This window comes from Lissotriton vulgaris, chromosome 8 (genome assembly GCF_964263255.1).
Source record: "Lissotriton vulgaris chromosome 8, aLisVul1.2, whole genome shotgun sequence".
NCBI classification, from domain to species: Eukaryota; Metazoa; Chordata; class Amphibia; order Caudata; family Salamandridae; genus Lissotriton; species Lissotriton vulgaris.
Window position 1 is genome coordinate 1,247,486,873 of NC_141696.1, and position 19,944 is coordinate 1,247,506,816.

General features: G+C 41.9%; 1 protein-coding gene across 1 annotated transcript in view; it reads left to right on the forward strand.

Annotated features, from left to right (window-relative positions):
* The window catches only part of FLT1 (fms related receptor tyrosine kinase 1), a 451,054-nt gene that overhangs the window by 45,115 nt on the left and 385,995 nt on the right, over window positions 1-19,944 (forward strand). The window contains exon 2 of the mRNA XM_086935163.1: window positions 18,472-18,568. Coding sequence (XP_086791289.1) covers window positions 18,472-18,568 — 97 coding nt within the window. The remainder of the gene's footprint in view (window positions 1-18,471; window positions 18,569-19,944) is intronic.

Sequence of the window (19,944 nt, forward strand, 5' to 3'; positions counted from 1 at the left end):
CAAACCGTGGCGGTCTTGTGCAGAGTTAAGCAGTTTACCCATGCCCCTTTCCTCTCACCTCCTTCCTTCCATCCCTCTCTTGTCTCCTCTCCCAACCCCGGATCCCTCTTTCGCATTGCAGACCGATGGTTATTAGCCCCAGGACACCTTTTGGTAACAGTAGCGCACTACAAATGTAAATATTAGGCAGAAGAAGGGGATCCACTAAACCCGAACTTCGGGGGGGGGGGGGCGGTTAACACTCCCAGCCAGGACTAGTCCAATTGTCCAAGCACTGGTCGCACACGGTGCAACAGTCTTTCCACCTTCTCCATGAATTCCCTCACTACCACTCACCAACAATACACCTCATCTCTCTATTGCACCTGTCTGACAAACATTTCATTTTTTTATAGCGCTACTCATAGTTTACTCACAGTCAGTTCTGTGATGTGCATGGTACATCTTCTTTGTACCAGGCACTTTAACCTTCTGCACTGTGTGGGTGACAAGAGTGCCCATGTGACTGCACGGTGAGCAATGCAACAGTGTGAGAGTAGGGTAAAAGGAGTGACTGCAGGGTGAGTGAGGTGACCATATGAATTTGTGTTCGGCTGTAAGTGCAGAGTGGGACGAATTAGTGCATGGTTAGTGATGGCCTTGTTTGAGTGAGCTACAGATTGAGCAGTAAGGGGGGGACAGGTGAGTGAAGTGTCACATGAGTGCAGGGTGAGAAGTGTGCTCGTGTGACTGCAGGGTGGGGTACAGAGTGAACAATGCAAGCAAAGTTTTAGTGCAGAGTGATCACTGTGAGAGCAGGGTGAACCGGTGAATGTTGTGAGTGCATGGTGATCAGTGCGAGTGCATTGTGATCACTGTGAGTACATTATGATCACTGTGAGTGCAGGGTGAGTGGGTGAATGTTGTGAGTGCATTGTGATCAGTGTGAGTGCATTGTGATCAGTGTGAGTGCATTGTGATCAGTGGGAGTGCATTGTGATCATTGTGAGTGCAGGGTGAGCGGGTGAATGGTGTGAGTGCATGGTGATTGGTGTGAGTGCAGGGTGAGCGTGTGAATGATGTGAGTGCATTGTGATCAGTGTGAGTGCATTGTGATCACTGTGAGTACAGAGTGAGTGGGTGAATGTTGTGAGTGCATGGCGATCAGTGTGCGTGCACTGTGATCAGTGTGAGTGCATTGTGATCACTGAGTGCAGGGTGAGCGGGTGAATGGTGTGAGTGTATGGTGATTGGTGTGAGTGCATGGTGAATGGTGTGAGTGCATGGTGATTGGTGTGAGTGCATGGTGATCAGTGTGCATGCATGGTGATCATTGTGCGTTCATGGTGATCAGTGTGAGTGCATGGTGATCAGTGTGAGTGCATGGTGATCAGTGTGAGTGCATGGTGATCAGTGTGAGTGCATGGTGATCAGTGTGAGTGCACTGTGATCAGTGTGAGTGCATTGTGATCACTGAGTGCAGGGTGAGCGGGTGAGTGGTGTGAGTGCATGGTGATTGGTGTGAGTGCATGGTGAATGGTGTGAGTGCATGGTGATTGGTGTGAGTGTATGGTGATCAGTGTGAGTGCATGGTGATCAGTGTGAGTGCATGGTGAGCGAGTGAATTGTGTGAGTGCATGTGATCAGTGTGAGTGCATGTGATCAGTGTGAGTGCATGGTGATCAGTGTGAGTGCATGGTGATCAGTGTGAGTGCATTGTGATTGCTGTGAGTGCATGGTGATCGATCAGTGTGAGTGCATGGTGATCAGTGTGAGTGCATGGTGATCAGTGTGAGTGCATTGTGATCGCTATGAGTGCATGGTGATCGCTATGAGTGCATGGTGATCGCTATGAGTGCATGGTGATCAGTGTGAGTGCATTGCGATCGCTGGGAGTGCAGGGTGAACATGAAAGTGAAGGCGAGAATGAGAAGTGAGTAGTCTGAAAGCAGGGTGCATTCCCAGAAACTTGAAGCGTAGAGTTTCAGATATAAGTTAAACTATTGCTATAATGGCATTAATCAGGGTTCGAGGGTGGAGGAAATAAATAATGTGCTGATCCTGCAACAAACTTCCAGTCTAATGATTAGGGTTACCAGCTCATTATTTTGATGGCCCAGAAATAAGCAGTCACCTACAGCTGTATTTTTTGCACTTATCTGTGAATAGTTAGAACAGCAAATATAAATAGAAAGCACTTTTAATTGTGTTCTAGGGATGCCTAAATGATCCATGACTAATAATTAAAGAGAATAAAGACAGAAAAGTCACATAACTAATTAATACATACTTTTTTATTTATAACTCAATTTAGTGTCAAGAGCAGGTCTCTGCAGGATCTTTAAACAACACATAGCAGGCATGTTTCTTTTGGCAACCCAACTTTATATTTCTTTTCTTTAAATGCATTCTCACACTACAGCAGTAAGTGTAAAAATACAAATGTAAGGAATAGGCAGAGTGGGGGCCCAGGGGGTACTGGAACCATAAAAAAAACTAAGCTTTGGTAATCAGTTAACAAAGGCATGTAAATATGCTAATGGTCTTTAAAGACCTGTGAAAAACTCAGGCCGGAGATAAGACTCCAGACACTGAGCAGCCGAGGCCCCAGGAGCGCGAGCTGCACTGCAGCAGCCAGGGCTGAGACACAGGATGGGAGAGGAGGGAGGTTGAAGTCCTGGAGGCCAGGGCAGAAGTGACACTGTGAAGGCGTGACTTCCTTTGCATCGCTCCACGGCCCCCCTGGGGGTCGCGCCCCACAGTTTGAATACCCCTGGCCCAGGGTGATTGTGCACTTTACAAATGTGGATTATTATTATAAATCAGGCCGTAGGCATAACATTGCACCACTTTAGGGTAATATTAGGCATGAGAAAATCTCTATTTTGTTACTCAATTTTTGTGAATATAAAAGAGAATTTACACTCGTAAGTTAAGCCATTTGCACGAGTTAAGCAGCAGCAGCCCCTGTAGGTAAGAGCTGTGAGGCTGGGTGGGGCGAATTTTGACAGACGACCATGAGGGAAAATTAATTATTCATTTAATTTTCCCTCGTGGTCGTCTATCGAATCACCGCTCAACCCGGCCCCACCGTTCTCACCTGTACGAGCCGCGGCTGGATTTAAGTTATATTTAACTTTCATGCAGTAATGACTTTTCAAATACCCATCAGTCACTATTTGAAGGAGAAAAAAAACGGACTTTTTTGATAGGAAGCTTGTATTTTTAATGGTATTAAAGATTATTAAGCAACTAAATGTCATCATATGGTTGTCGAACTTGGGCTCATTTGCCTCACTGGAATATTTGTAGCACACGATGAATTTCTTGCATATTATTCATAGCATCTAATCTTGTTATTTGTAAGAGTAAGCTGTGTAGAGCAGTACGTTTTCTGTTTTCTGGCAGCTACGGATACATTATAAAAAAATGCTTTGGACGCTTTATGGAACTATTTAGTTGTCTCTTTTCCTCTTATCTTTATCCAATTCTCCCTTTTCCATTTTTTTCTTTCCCTTTTCATGTTTGATGTCTATTTTACTAATATTTATAGTATGCACCCTTTCTATTAGCCTATGGCTTTATGTATTGTTTGTTCAATTATCTTCATTTACTTAAAAGTTTAACCAGGATTGGTTTGCTTATTATTTTGTGCTTGTATTATTGTGATGTGTTAAAGTTGATTGTTCTGTAAATACATTTAAAAAACAAAGAAAATCATTCAAGAAGCTGGGCAAACAGCATGTTTATCAGCCGTTAGAACGTGTATGTTAGGATTTCATTCAATTATATACTGCACTTTACACAACCCTGGTTTCTGGAAAGCCCAAAAGCCAAACCCAAACAGCCATCCCTCTCTATAGTCTCTAAATAGCTATGCTTGGCCTCCTTTCTAAAACTCAAGTGGTGCTCTAGCACTTGAGCAGTAGGGGGCAGACACACCCTTAAGAGGCACCACGAAGCACTAAGTTAGTGGTCCCCAAACCTTTTAATGCCACACATCCCAGTGGAAAAAAAAATCATTGCACACCCTGAAAAATGTGCACTATTTTTCTATCAAACTGGAAATTTTGCAATATGTCCAAACTTATTTAAACATTGTAGTTAAGTTCTGTTACCGTTTTAAAAATGCAATCAAATACATGATTAACAAACATACTGTTCTGGTCAGGCAGGCCTTACTAACCTGTAAAAGTATCCACAGTGTGATTATTAGAAGTGGGGGTTTTGAAGATATTTGGAGTCCCTTCCCTTTTGACACCTTCTCCCAGCCAGGATATAAACGACAAAAAATGTTAGTGATGGCCCATTACATAGCACTGAAAACAAAGCACTCTTACCAGCATAATGCTTCTTTTTGCCAGAGCCTGGCACCCTCTAGGATCACTTGAGGGTCCCTAGGGGGGCCCCAAACCCCAGTTTGAAGACCCCTGCACTAAGGTAGCCCTTCAAAAGGACCGAAAGTTGTCCTTTTCTTCATACCTATATTGACTGGATGGTCAGCCAGCTCACTAACATGAGCCGGAAAAACGCTTGAACCCTGGATCATAGCTGCCAGGTGGTGCTGTGCCATGTGTGATTCTATGTACAAGATCATTCTTTTTAGCTAATATAGCCTTGCTTTCTGGGATTTGTCTTTTGGCATTTAACACAGTTGACTTGGTGCTCAGAAGTCTCAGAGTGTAAAGTGTGGTTGCCTAAAAGGTCATTACTAGATAGATGTGTCAAACATGACATTAACCACTTGAGAGTTAATGTATAGGAATGTATCTCCAGAGACCAGGGGAAGAAAAATAATAATTTCCTGATATTTAGCAGTAGCAGATGTTGGAAAGAGTGCAGCGAAGGGCTGTGCCACCCAAACTGTGAATGAGACTCTTGGGTTGCAAAGACCCTGATGAGGCCACACCCTGAATGATTAAGTGGAGCATTTTTCAAGGTTTACATTCATTGCACTGGTGTCTGAGGAGTTTTGCACTCATGGCCATGCAATATTTCACCTACATTTAGCTTGTAATACCATTTATGTTCGTAGTTATTCACAATTTAGGAATCCTCTTTAAGTGGTCGGTATTTCAGCTGATTAAGTGTTTCTGTGCTTTGCTGTATATTTACCATTTTCCCTTCCTTGCTGTTTGTTTGTCTTCGATCTCCTTGCAACTTTTTCCTCAACTACCACTTCTTTATCATTCTGTGGATGATCTCTTTGTCACTGCTTTATCATCACAATGCCATCGCTTTTACATTTATCTTGTAACTTTCACCATATTTTTTTTATTGAAATCTTTACTTCCATTATTTTATTTGTTATTGATGTTACCTATTCACAAGCCCCTTAACTTCTTATTCTTAACATTTACCCTAAACCCTTACTCGTAATCCCTTACCCATAACTCCTTAATTTTACTGTTAACATTAACCCCTTTTTCCATAGTTGTCCTGCTTTATCCCCTTACCCATTAGCATTATTCCCACCCTTAACCCTTTCACATTTTCCTTAACCCCTCACCTCCTTATGCCCCCTTTTATTTTATAATGTATCTTTATATATAACACTTTATGTCCCCTTATCCTCTACTCCGTTCTCTCACCCTCTTACCATTATCCTGTTGCCCTCTTGCAAATGACGTATTACCTTTAATCCCTAACCTTTGAACTTAATCCTGTATCCATAATCCCATATCCACTTAGATTTAGCCCCTTATTCTTGCCCTGAACCCCTAACGTGTCCAAGTAACACTTAATCATTAAACCCTTACCTCTTTGCCACTAATCCCTAATCCCTTACCATTGATATTTTATCCTTTAGCCTTACCCATAACACATAGTTCTCAACTCCCATCCCCTTAAGCCTGATTCACAGCCCCAGAACATCTTATCTATACCCTTAAACCCTCACCCTAAACCCTTTAGCTTTTACCCCTTATCCTAACCATTAACGCTCTGACATTATTCCCTTACCACTCTAACTTTAACCTGTCCCCAAAACTATCCTGAAAAATAGCATCCCAATAATATTATCTATGTTTTCATTGTATGACTCACAATAAAATGACAAAAGATTAGTTGGTCTGTGATGTAACTGTAGTCCACGAGGAACAGCCCACAAGGAAATTGTATGACAATGAAATGAAAGGAAACAAATGGTACGTTCTCATTGTGTTTAATGTAGGAAAATGATCGCCTCCATTTTGTGGAATGATGCCTCTGCTTTTTTTTACTCTGGTCACAGGAAGTCTACTCACCAGGTCCTAGTGCATGTGCTGTGACCACGGAGACATACTGACATTGGAAATACTCCTAATTGGTGTATTTAGGTTAGCTATAAGTCCCTAGTACAAGGTACAAAGTAGACTCAGGGCTTGTAAGTTAAATGCCATTGGTAAAGTCAGGGCTTGTAAGATAAATGCCATTTGCAAACTGCAGCACCCAATGGGCCACCCTCTACAGGGACAGGACTACAATTTTAGCTTGGCTATTGTAGATTTAAAACTGAAAATTCGACTTGTCAAAAAAAACATTTTGTCAGGTCTAAACCTTCCTTGTAAATATTAATGTCACCCCTAAGTAGGCCTTACTGCACATACGACAGGATGCATGATATTTAAAAGCAGGGCATGTACAATTGTAATGTTAAACATGTCCTTGCAGCAAAAAGGACTGAAAAGCTATTTTCGTTGTATCAGGATTGACAATTCCATAAGAGAGCATTGGTATACAACATTACATTTAATAATGTTATCTCTAGGAAACAGCTACAAATGTAATTCTTGGAGTTTTAGAAATATCTATTAGAAGCCTAAATCACTAGTGAAGTTGGACTTGTAATACATATTTTGGAAAAGGTATTTTGAAAAACGTATCCTTTCCCTGCCTAAGGCCTCTGGAGGGCCATTTACATGAGCACCAACTGTTACCTGACAGTCACATAGCCCCTAGATAAGGTGCAAAAATTGCTCCCAGAGCAGAACAAATGCCTTAGCTGTGGGATGGTGTTATGTTATTCTGGCAGGATGTCCATCTGGGCTGTGCCTAGGAACTTTATTAACTTTAAAGAGGAAACTGTTAGCTGATACATGTGCAGGGCCCTTCTTTTTCCCCCCACTCAGGTGGGCACCATTCCAAATGGGAAAGAAGCTGCCTCAGAACTAGTTTAAAGTGACCACAGAGGCAGTTTTGCTAATTTCCCTGGCCAAACCTCTGCAGTGGGCACTCATGCTCTGCAGAAGGGGAGTAGGTTTCTGCCATGTTGAACTTAGGTATAGAGGTACAGTGTGGGATTCTTTACTGTTAGGCAAACAGAAACTGCTGCAAAAGTGAATAGGGTCACTCCTGGGAACTTTTTACCTATTGGTCAGGTAGGGCTAAGAGTATCCACCACCCATAAGCTAGTGCCAGGCATAATTGTGGCATCGCTGGGTACCTCTTTCAGAACACTACTGGACCTGTTCAAGATAGATGAAGGAGGAGACCTGAAAGGCTGGAACTGCTCACACTAATACCCAGTACAAAGAAGTGGATTCCAATCATTGATTGGTTGACCTCCTGGTAAACTACAAGGCTACAAAAAGCTGCAAAAAGCCACTTTTGTATGAAGAGCCCAGCTGCCTATTTCCGACTGAACTACCTTGGTCCCTGTGGTGGATTCTGCTGGAGTGAATCTTGACCTTTAAGTGCTGTTCCTGAGGTCCTGGGTCCCTTGCTGTGTTGAAGTGTACTCCTCTTAATATGCTGAAAAAAAGCTGGGACTTAGAAACTTTTTGTCTCCAAAGACCTCCAGAGAACAGGGCACACCTGCCAAAACAGTCTGACAAAGGTGTGTTGCCGCTGGGCCAAAGATTCAGGTAGCTCCTGCTCTGAGCTTTTCTGCAGCAGCAAATCTGTTTAATATGGACATCGTTTACAGTGTATCCATCTCCGTGGCTCCTTGTTCGACTACAGCATGCAGCCATGGCCCACTGGAAAAATCCTAGCACCAAAAAAGCCCAGCCTACTCTCTTGCCCTGCTAAGGAGTTTTGACTTCAATTTTTCAGAAGGTAAACTTCCAACTGGGTCAAGCCTGTTTTCTGTATCCGACCCCCGCGCCATCCATTTTGGCACTATTTTTTTAAAAACGATAAAAATCCATATCTCAGGTTCCCCTTGCTAAATGTTTGTCCTTTTGGTGTCATTGTTTAGTTATGAACTTATTTTTATAAATTGGAATGGTATTTGTATCGTCTTGTGTTATCAACTCATTAACTGTTTTAGTACATCTAAACAGCCACGGCCTGTGGAGGGGGTTCCGTGGGGCCGTGGGGCGGAAAGACGGGGCGGGGGAGAGGCAGGGTGGGGGGTACTAAACACCGGAAAGTGGATAATTGAAAGTAAGTAAACAATTAAATAAATAAAATGAATTTCGTAGTGCGCGCTGCATCGCATTTTGCGATGCAGGGCGCTCAACGAAATTCGTTTAACTTATTTAATTGTACTTTTACTAAGATTATAATTCACAAAAAATTGCATTTCTGTCATACCTACAATTCAACTCCAATCTTTTAATAGCTACATAATGTTAAATAAAAATTCAAAAGCATTTTTGATCAGTATTTAGTATGGACATGTTTGGATCCTGTATAATGGTTTAACCTATGAAAATTAATTAAACATGTTGTAAAAAAAAATAACTTAGCTTTAAACATCCTGTTTAAAAAGCTTTTTAGGTCAGCATTTTAAAAACATAAGTACATAGTTACCAAATTAGTTTAACTTAAAACATAATTTTTTGTTATATCTCAAGGTTTTAAACAAAAGGTCACCAATTTGGTAAACAAGTACTTTCCCTTTGCATCACTTGAAATTTCATTCAATATTTGCTTTTTCAAAATGAATCCTGGAGCTTTAAAAAGATTATTGCTGTCAATTCTATATCCAAACTTAAAATTTAACCTGGTGTCAAATGTCCTATGTCAAACTATACCTTCCACAGTTGCTATTCTACTTTATTGAATTTGTCATTCTAAACAAAAGTCTGTACATAAAGGTGATGACAGGAATTCTGGCAGTATAAACTTTCATTGGCGTGAATATATTACTTTTACCTTGGGCCTTAAAAAATTACAGGAAGCCGAGGCAGACAAAACTAGCTTTTGCTAGTAGGATTTTACAATGAATGGCTGGGCCTAGATAAATCATTAGTCATACTATCTCCCAGGTAAACATATAGTTTTGAACAATCTAAAAGTATTTGTGATTTAAATATAATTTCTGTGGAACTGACAATTTATGAACCCTCATGATCATTATTTAGCTTTATTTTCATTGAGGATAAATTATGTGTATCCACAAAGTGCTCTGCCGGGCGCACCTTCTCGCCCCCTGAACACTCTTTCTTTTCAATATAAGGACAGGGATAAAACCCTCCACTTTGCTCGACAACAAAGTACAATTAAATATGAATCTCAGAGAATTATGATCTTCCCATATTACAACAGACTGGTGCAACAACATAGAAAATATTTTGAAGAGGTCAAATGAAAACAAAGTTATGAACATCCACTATATACCTAGCATGTCTTCTGTCCGAGGCAGTCAGACGATACTAGGAGAGTACATATGATTAATGGGATCATCCCTCCAAGATGGCCCAGTTTTTCATAGTCTGGGCAACCGCACTAGTACTTGTCTTAGTTATGTTGTGGGGACAGAACCGAGGAATACATTCATATCCTCCCAAGATGTGTACTGCAAACAGTAACGGCCATTTTTGTTCTGCTTTAGCGTCCACGGTCTAGTCAAACTACGTATACGAGCATGACTGGGCTTTTTCATTCCTATTTAAACTGCACCGGGAGACATACGCGCTAAGATGCTGTCTGCCCGGGTGGCAATAGGTGTTATTAGACGGAGGTGTGCTTTGACAAAGTAAGTTCCTTTTCCTCAACAGGTTTTCCGGACATTTTAAAATACTTTTGTTTCTTTGAGTACCTCCCATCCACAATGTGGGCAGACACAGCTATATGCTTTGCTGGTAGCTTTCTTATTTCCTCCAATCTGCTCACAGTTAACTACAATGCTCCGTATCTCATTAGGGGATGACTACAAGCCCGCCTACCCCTGCAGACCATGAGGCATAGTTTTGCCAAAGCATAAATATGTTCCAGAAAATTTTGAGAACATTATGTGTTTATATGTTGTATGTCATGTGGTGTCTAGTTTTTCACAAGTGTTTTTTAATGTTCTATTTCTGCATTTAATCTACGCTTTCTCTCTCACAAAGAAGACGGCTGATGTGATTTATTATGTCACATTAGATTAAAGCACTAATTAACTATTATTTCTAAGGACACCAACTATAGAGGAGTACATTGATCGGATTACCTCATTGGCTGTGGACCTGCCAACGTGGTAGGTGGGCAGGCATTATGTGCTAATTTATCATTCTGTTTTATGCCGTGAACAGACACTACAAGTCAAAAACAAAACCATATGTATTTTTTATCAGGTGCTCACACATTAGGTGTGCATTCTTTCCTTATGATAGGTTTTTGCAAGGAGTGTCACGCATGGGGCTCGTCCCTGTGTGGTCCTGAAGAACAGGTTTAGGCGATACCTCGAAACATGTCGACCGAATATTAGGGACTGTATACACATAATAGTTACATTTTTCCCTGCTCTTTAACCCCTTTTTATCCATACCAACTAGGAGCAAGAATAAAATATTAGCTCACTAGCTAGGTAATTTTAGCATCACTTTCACAACTCCAGTACCACTGCACTACACATTTTTCTACAAAAAAGTGCACCTACGCAATTCCGAAGGTCACAGCACGCCCCAAACAGCAGTTGTTTGGTATGGCCCCAATGATGAAGCATGTCACCTAGAGGCAACCCTGGGTGAGTGAGGGGACTCAAGAAAATAATTTTCATTTCTTAGGACAGGGGTCTTTTTTTTCACAGATTCAGCGGAATCCCCATTCCCTTGGTTGGGTTTTTTGGATCTGACATTTACAGATTTTTTGTGAACTACAGGTACTTTGGAGAGTGAGCCTAACAGTTACCTCCATCTCCCCCATTTTTGATTGCGTCCACTATATACTCCTTTATCCAGCTAAGCTAAATCCTCGGTTCTAAGCCTTGACATTTCTCTTTTGAAAGACCAGAGGCAGTCCGGAAGTTGGTGGAGGAGAGACATAATACCAGGCTAGATAGAAACTTACCCCTTAATGCAGAGTAGGCGACTGCTGCCTTAGCCTCAACACCAAGGAGGAACCGCTCCTATTGTTGCAACAGGAACCGCGGCTGCTGACACTCCACCTCAGCAGAAACCAGATCAGGATGATGCCCCTCAGGATGCTGAGTCAGGCAGATCCAGATAGGAAAACACCTCTGTGGTTGCTGGTGCACCCAATAGCTGAATACGGGGAAATAGCATAATGTAAGGAGGGTGAAGCTTTTCAATTAGGTGTTGGATGGAGGGGTGGGAGGGCACAGTAGTACAGTGCACAGTACTTCCCTCTTTAAACTGATCTCCCAACAGTAGTCACTCACTCTGGTTTTAGGTTCTTTTTCACATTGGGGGTAGTTGGGATATGCAACAAGGAGATCATATGGTTCTTCCACTTAGTTGGCAATGGTTTCTCCCAGGACAGATACTTCATGTTCTTGAAGTTTGGGTTGGGTAGTGGGGTTTGGCTCTAGTTGGGAAGTTTTAGTTAAAATACCTGGCAGCCCATATTGCAATTCGGTGCACTAAACAAGGGTCACCATATCATTACATATATTTCCTGCTCCCTCTTGGCTAACTACAACCCATCATTTAGGGAGGGTGGATTGCAAAATCTCACTTGAAATATGAATGGCCTGCTTAAAAGGGGGTGGCCCTTAAGACAGCCAAATGACTCAACCCAGACATACTCCTCAAACTGGTATTCATCTTGCGGGCTAAAAATTTCAATTCCTTGCCTGTTTTGGTGTTTCCTAGATGTTCCGCATGGGCTTTGTTAGAGGGTCAAGACAGTCATATCAGTATGGAGTTATTTGCCTCTTAATGTATCTTAAGTGTAGCATAATACTTAGGCAGGTTTGTGGCTGTCACAGGCTTATTGTATGGTGATCCTTTGTCTTTGATAATCGTCTACATGCCCCCTCCCTTGGCAGCTTGATTTCTGGAGTCCGTAGGCAGACTGTTAACTCAGATAACGCCCAGGCTTTGGGTCCTGGGAGTAGACCTAAACAGGGTGGCTGACTGGCATAGGACAGACCGTGTGGTGTTGGGGGCTGGCACCTCCCAGCTTACCAAATTTCTAGACACATTGGGGGTGACTGAAGTCTGGCATGCATTTCAGCCACATGAGTGATGTTTCTTGTTCTACTCAGGTCGCATATGTCTTTCTCGCAGCCTGATTCCTTCCTGATGCCAAATTCAGAGACCATATATTTGCCAACACATGCATGCTGGCTCATGGCCTCTCAGGTCACTCACCAATGGAAGTGACGAGGAGGATGGTCCAAGGCCAGGTAAGCCAGAAGGTGCCATTTCCAACAATGTTTACCATTGGGCACAAAAACTATTCATTTATACAATTATATCAAAAGGTCCTCTGATAGTTCTCTGCTGGACAAGGTAGACCTTCTTGAGTGTATATCCCTTCAGGGACTGGAAGAATATCATCAGGAAGAGATGGATTTTCATCTAAATTGTCATTACTGATTAAAATATGTAGCTAAAAAATGCAGCATTTAAATTTATCACACGTTTCTCCACTTTATTATTCTCTGAGGATAAAAGATTGTTTTCATTTGTACATAAGGTCAAATATGACTACAATAAACAATTATATGGAAATCTGATGATCTTTGATATTTTGTTTGCTATTTTGCAAGTTTTATTTTCTTATTACACTCCACCAAAGAAGAATTTTTTCCTGTACATTAAATGGTTTATTTCTTTTCCTGCTTTCCTTCTTTTCTTTGTATTCTTATTTGTAGCTTCCAATGATTTTAAATTAGCCAAATGATTAGGATCATGGTCCATATGCATTGTTTCAACTTGTATAACAAAATCAGTGTTTGACATGAGTGGTTCTGAAGAAATATTAACTTCTGATGCATTGGTATTTAGAAAATCACTTTGATTAGCATGTTTGATGAGCCAGGGAAGAATAGGCTGAACTGAAATCATGGTAATTGAGATTATAGGTTCGACTATTTGAAGTTGTGGGAAGTTATCTTCCGAAAGAATTAGTCTTGATGCATTCTAAAATGGAAGATTATTTTATCAGTATTTGGTCAGATTCAGAAGTGATTTTTGTTTGAATATTTGAAATGTCATTATTACGTAAATCGTGTAACCGTTGAACGAGAGGAGACTGTGCAAAACTAAAATCACTGGCTTGACGACTTTGAGCTTACATTTCTGCGTTGGTAGTTATCTTTGGGGGTAAAGATGATTTCAACATAAGCAATAAGACCTCTATTTTAATAACATTATTGACGTCTTCAGAAATCTAGAGACAAAATGATGAGAAAAGTTCCTATCTTTTCACATGAGCATTGGGAAATATACTGCATTTTTGGGGAAGCTTTAGCTACCTTGTCTATACCACTTGTCTCTCAGGCTGGGGATACATTTGCTGTAGTACAAAAGAAATAATGCCAAGGTACCACCAACATCCCTTGTGCAAAATATTTACTGCAGTCGGTTTTGATGCAGTGCCTCCAATATAGTGGATTTGAAGTTGTAGGGTGCAACATATAAAGGGCAACATCTCTGCAAGCGGGAGCTCAGACCATAAAGCGGTAACGCTTCAACGCTGCGACTTCCATTTATGCCCCACATTCTGTGATCCTGCTGATTGGTGAGCAACATTGTTGGAGTCGTGTTTTGAAAAGGCAAATTTTTTAAAGCCGGTTTAAAATGTATGAAAACCTGACCACCACTAGGCACCTTGAACATTGGTCGAACAAAAGTGATGCGTGCTGCACTGAGCTGCGTCCAGCCGCTTAGTAAATGGTGCCTGAGTACTGTGACATTTGCGGCTCAAGAGCTCGAAAAGAAGGCAGCAGCAAAACAGGAACTAGGACATATGGACACTGTGCAGCCGGACCCAGATCCTGACTGACTGACTGAAGTATTTATTAAGCGCACTTATGCCGTGGCGTCTTGGCGCTACAAGAGAGGGTAAGGTTGCTGCTGGATGACTAGGGTGTAGTAAACAGCCAGGTCTTCAATGCCTTTCTGAAACTGCTCTTATTAGATTGTAGGCGGAGCTTAGTGGGCAAGGTGTTCCATAGCTTCGCTGCCTGATGGGAGAAAGACTTGCCTCCCATCAGAGTGCCTCCTCCTTGATGCACTTCACAGCCTACCCTCCTCCCTCTTCTCTTTTATTCTAAGACACTGCAAGCACTTTACTTGAGACAGTGGGGACAGACACATTTAATCTAATATAAGTCCTAACGTGTGCTGCACCCCTTGTTATAACAGTCATTTGCTGGCCCCCATCTTCTAAGGAGAGGGCCATTGCCTTATAAAGTGCTACTCCTGTTTTTATCTTCTTGTATTTTTAAAAGCGCTCTCCCTGTTTTTAATCATCGTGTACATTTGTGCAATGCTGCCCAGCACACGGGGCATGTTTTATTCTATGCTGTTCTTTACCACATGGTGGTGTGTTCCACCCTTTTACGATTTTAACAAATCAAATAAAAGTATTTCTCTGTGTGTGTTCAGTGTGCCACATCAGAGAGTACCCTCCCCAATGAACGCACATTATGCTTGCAGAAAGATGTCTGCATGCATCCCCCAGCACGTAGCCCTCAAGTACAGTCCTGTTTGAAAAGACGGATGGCCACTGACAGTGACCTCTCTACCTGCCCTTCACATAGGTCTGGTCGTCCTTCCAGATTAATGTGTGCGTTTCCAGTGTTCAGACAAGCAAGAAATGGCCGAGTGTCTTTTGAATGCTTTCCCTGCATTTGTTTCTATATAAACACTTCCTCAGCTTCCAAATGCGGCTACTGCAGGTTGAACACGGGGCAAGGCAGAGACTCAGGGGCGTAGCTACCATTGATGCAGCAGGTGCAGCAGCACCGGGGTCCAGAGCCCCGAAGGGTCCATTGAACTGTGCCAATAGCTGTATTTACTCCCCCAATAGCAGTCAAAGTGGCCATTTCCCTAGCTTGCAACAGGGCCTTCTGGATGCTTGCTATTTGATAGCAAGGACTTTAAAAATAAAAATCATATGTCCCCTCCAAGAAGGGTTTTGATCATAAGAATTGGCCATATTGGAAAATACGGAGCTATCATCGGTATAATGTTCAGAAGCACAGAACACTAGTTTGAGGTTGTCTTGTGGAATGTTCTTCAATTTGCATTACATAGGCTGGTACTCTAGATGAGGAGCGAGTTGAGGTGTGTTCCAGCACTTGTTATTCAAGTGAGATTGCTGGCACAATCAGTGTTATTCAAGTGAGATTGCTAGCACAATCAGCTCACAAAATGAGGTTTGTATAAGAAGTCACACACTCACTGTCTCATTCACCCACTCTCTTCACTTACTCCTCACACTATTTCTCACTGGCTCTTTCCCTCACTCACTCTAGTCACTCGCTCATTCACTCAATAGTTTTTTTCACCAAAGCTGCAATACAAAACTTATTTGGAAAGTGAGCTTCACAAAACAACGTACTCACCCACTCACACTTTACCCATTCACCCACTCACTTGCTCACTCACTAACAGGGCTGGCACTTACATTATGTGAAATAAAACAGGAGACTTTGGGCGCCATTGCTAGGTGGCACCATATTACAATATAATTCTCGAAAATATGTTTTTATTATATGTGCAAAATGCTATTTTGAATGGAGTGTTCACTAGCCTACTCACTCACACACTCGCCCTTAATCCCCCACTTGTATCTCTCTGCTTCTCCCAGGCTCACTCGGCCATTCACTCTTGGAATAGGTGATGACCCTTTTAACAGGTCATTATTTAGATTAAGTACAGAAAGATCTGCACTTATTTTCCATGTCTAGCTGCCGGTATGTAAATGTAAAGGCATGGTCATGTGCATTCCTGACTTAAATGTATATAACTAGTCCAGTGATAATCAAACTTTCCTTTTCAATTCCTATCGTTCAACATCACCTAGAGGGGCGCACCTCACCCTCGCGGAGAGGCAGTCAGACAGAGCAGTCCCAATGATGGAAGTGTGCCATGACATTCCTACAAACACAATGGCAGAGGTAGTTGTGTTTCCAGGTTAAGAAGCATATAAACGTGCTTCCATTTATAAGCAGTGTTTACCTTGCCTGCAGGGAGTGCATTAAGCCTGTGTGCCTTGTAAGCTGTTTTATGATGACTTTCTTCTACTTAGAAGTATATCATGATTATGAATTTCTCACTAAGTCATACTGTAATAAACGGTGATCTTGCCCTCGAATGTTGTAGATTAGTTTTGCTCAATAAATTGATCAACCTAAGGTGACGTCCGACAGACACTAAGAAACAGTTTTTTGGCCACCCTGCAAATTTGCTTGATTAGTTCTGTTTGGTATTGATTCTCCAGCCATCTCTAGTAAATTTGAGCCTCAAACGAACTATGAACTCAGATGTGCAGCCAATCACCGGCTAGCCTGCCTGTCGTCATGAATAGACATACCTGTATGATGCTGGAATCAGCTCCATCTCAAAAAGCTTCAGGTTGCTTGGAAAGTGCCTAATTGATCCATCATTCCTGCCATGGTCTCTGCGTATACATGGAGAATCCCTGAGCAATCCCAGCCAACCACCAGATCAAGATTCTCCTGTATTCACACAGTTTCCAACTCTGGCTGGAAAGATGAATAAGCAAAGGAACTAAGCAGTTCAAAGACGGCCTCAGCCTTGCACCTATTTAAGTCCTTACTCCACGTGCACAATGACTTGGGTTCATCACTATAAGGGGCCTCTCCCTCGGACCTTCATTGCCAAGTTAACTTAAGTAGCCTGATACCAGGTACAATCCCTAGACAGAATATAACTTTTACTTTTCAGATCCAACTGCAGAATCATTGGATTCTTTCAATCATTCAGTTCTTCAATCATTTCAATTCATGCACCCACAAGCCTAAAAACCGAATCACAAGGCAGGTTTAATCCTTCACTTCTCGTCCTGGAAAGGGAGACACAACTCATCTCAAGAAACACCTTATCTGACACTGATTAGGAACCCCCCACCTAGTGCTTAATTTGTAAAATAATGAGTGCCAGTGTCCAGAGCGCTGCTCAGAAACCCACAGCTGGGGCTATCATAGCCATGTAGTTCACTGTCGAGGGCTATTGTTAAAGGCCCTAAACCTAAGTTATAGGCCCAAGTCCCGGCCAAGGGTAAGGGCCTTTAACAACCGGTATAGCCCAAGGCAGAAGGCTATTAGAACATTCCACTCACTAAGAACATAAACACCTCCAGACTTATACCAGCCATTGTAAGCCCAGAGCTACTCCGTTGTCTTCAATGGAGCTCTCATAAATGTCAGCGCACCAACTGCCAAGGCTGTGTAGTCTCAAATCCGCTTCAGGCCTCTTTAATCCACTGCCAGACACTCCCTGCCTCTTTCTCTCACTACTGCAGATTCCTACTTTTTCCCTTGATGACGATTTTCAGTTTTCCTTTTCCTCCTTTGTTTCCATTTGTGTCTTCCCCCTTATGCTCTCCGGAAATGTCTAATGAGGAAAAATATGGGCCGGTCTCCAAAAATGAGTGCTAGTGGCCCCCACCTGCAACCGGCTCAAATTAAGCACTACGTTCCCCCAGTGGCCCTCTATATCTAGGATCCTTACTGTTGATTGGAGGGGCCGTCATGAGATGTTGCATAAAATACCTGACCAGAGAAACAAAAACCGAGATGCTGTCCTTATTTACATAACTTTGACTACATCTGCGGAGTCATAATAAGAAGTAGCTTTTAGCTATAGCTTAGTTCTACATTTCCTGTTGAGTGACGTAGAGAGATGTGCAAAAGGTAGTGAGAAGCAGGCTAATGGTATCTGGAACATTATTACTACTATGAGCAAGAGGATTCGTTTGTTTTTTTGTGTTCTCTATTTTCATATTGCCTGGAAAATGCCATGTTCTGGGAAAAATAATATTTCAGTATTTTATGGGTGTGTGCTTGTAATGATTAGCACAACAAGTAATCAGGTACATCATAGCAATTGGCATACTTAATTGCATTTGTTTATGTACAAATTAATGAATAGACAAAATGACCGGAACCTACGTTTTCAGCAAGGTCTTAAATATAAGTTGGTTTTTCTGTTGGAGTTTGATGTGCATTTGTCAATGAGCCAGGGAGCTAATAATTAATTGTATCTATTCATTCATTACTATCCTTGCGTCTTTCTTCAGGGTTTGAGCATACAGGCACACCTGAAAAGCAGGTGACCCAGATCGAGATTAAGGGCCATTACACAATACTATTCCATTTAAAAATGTTTTTTTTTCTAATTTTAACATTTGCTTGTTCTTTAGGACCTAGTTCGGGGTCAAAATTGAAAGCGCCACAACTGAATATTAAAGGCAAAGAACATGTCTTCCAAGCAGAACAGACATTACATCTCATGTGCAGGTAAGGTAATACTTAAAATCAATGGAGTAAGGGTATCACTTGGTCAGAACTACTTGGCATCTGGGCAAGTATGTGACACCTGGAAAATTTGGTTACAAATATAGGTTAAAAGCAGAACCCAGTATAATGTGGAAAGATGTAGTCGCGCATGAACTCACCAGGTAACTACAATGTCCTCAGACGACTGGTTGATGCCCAAATAGATGTATGTGCATAGGGACTGTTACCTAATGCCCCCTACACTTTACAATCACCTGAAAAAATGTCAACTGGGCCTCCCTCTCTCAGTAGAAAAAGCTAGTTGAATACAGCTGCTTCACCACGGAAGTAAATACTGCATCAGTGGGCAATTGGAGTGACTCAAGAGCTGAACTCGTAGCATCCTGACCACCAGGCAGATCTTATGTGGCGGCCATCTTGGAGTCAGGCAGAGAGGAAGGAAAGAAAAATGAAAATGCAAAATCAAAACATACTTTGGATAAGTGATTCTTGCTACATAATCAAATTCAATAGAGAAAAGATGAATATCTGCCTACCAGTTATACAGAAACTATCAATCAATTATGAACATAAAAAGGAGCAAGAATGGCAGAATGAGGATAGCTCAGATGGTGCATATCTAAAATATTCTAGTTAATCAACATCAAGATGTCCATCTGCATTGCAGACCAACAGGATACTGATGCTGGTGGCACATGACAACATCGTAGATGTCACCTGTATCTAAGGACCTTTTCTCTCCAAGGAAAGAACCAGGTAAGAAAGTACTTGCCTGGCTTGAGCCCCAAGTACCATAGTCATGGGGAAGTTGCAAAGAAAGAGAAAACCATGACCTTGACTGATATAAAGCTGTATGAATAACCCTGTGATTTTGAAACTGGGATTAGGGAGAATGAAGTCAAGCGCTATATCAGAGAACAGCAGATCAGGTCCTTGGAACTGGCTTCTGTATAAGAGGAAATGAAAGGTGTAAACAGTGCCCTTGTGAAGCGAGGTAAAACAATATTGGTCCATGAAGAACAGCTTACATGAGACTCATTAGTAATCATTTGAGGATTAAGGAATCAGATATCAGAGGCCAGCTGGAAAGTTGGTAAAGGAGCACTGCAGCTGTGTGCAATGGGATTTTGAAATCAAAACTATGGAGTTTCACCCCTTTAGATCCAAAAGTGTGACAGCCATATAAGAGCAAGGAGGACCTCCATCTTGGTTCTACTTAGCAATATGTTTGCTCAGGATCAGACTTTGAGTAAAATCAGGAGGAAATCGGCTGCTCTATGCACTGACCTGTAGGAGGTGATACTGACACGGGGAGGGGGCACTGTGTTTAGCAACAATATATGATTCAAAAGCACCTGCTGCAAAGGCCCTTGTGT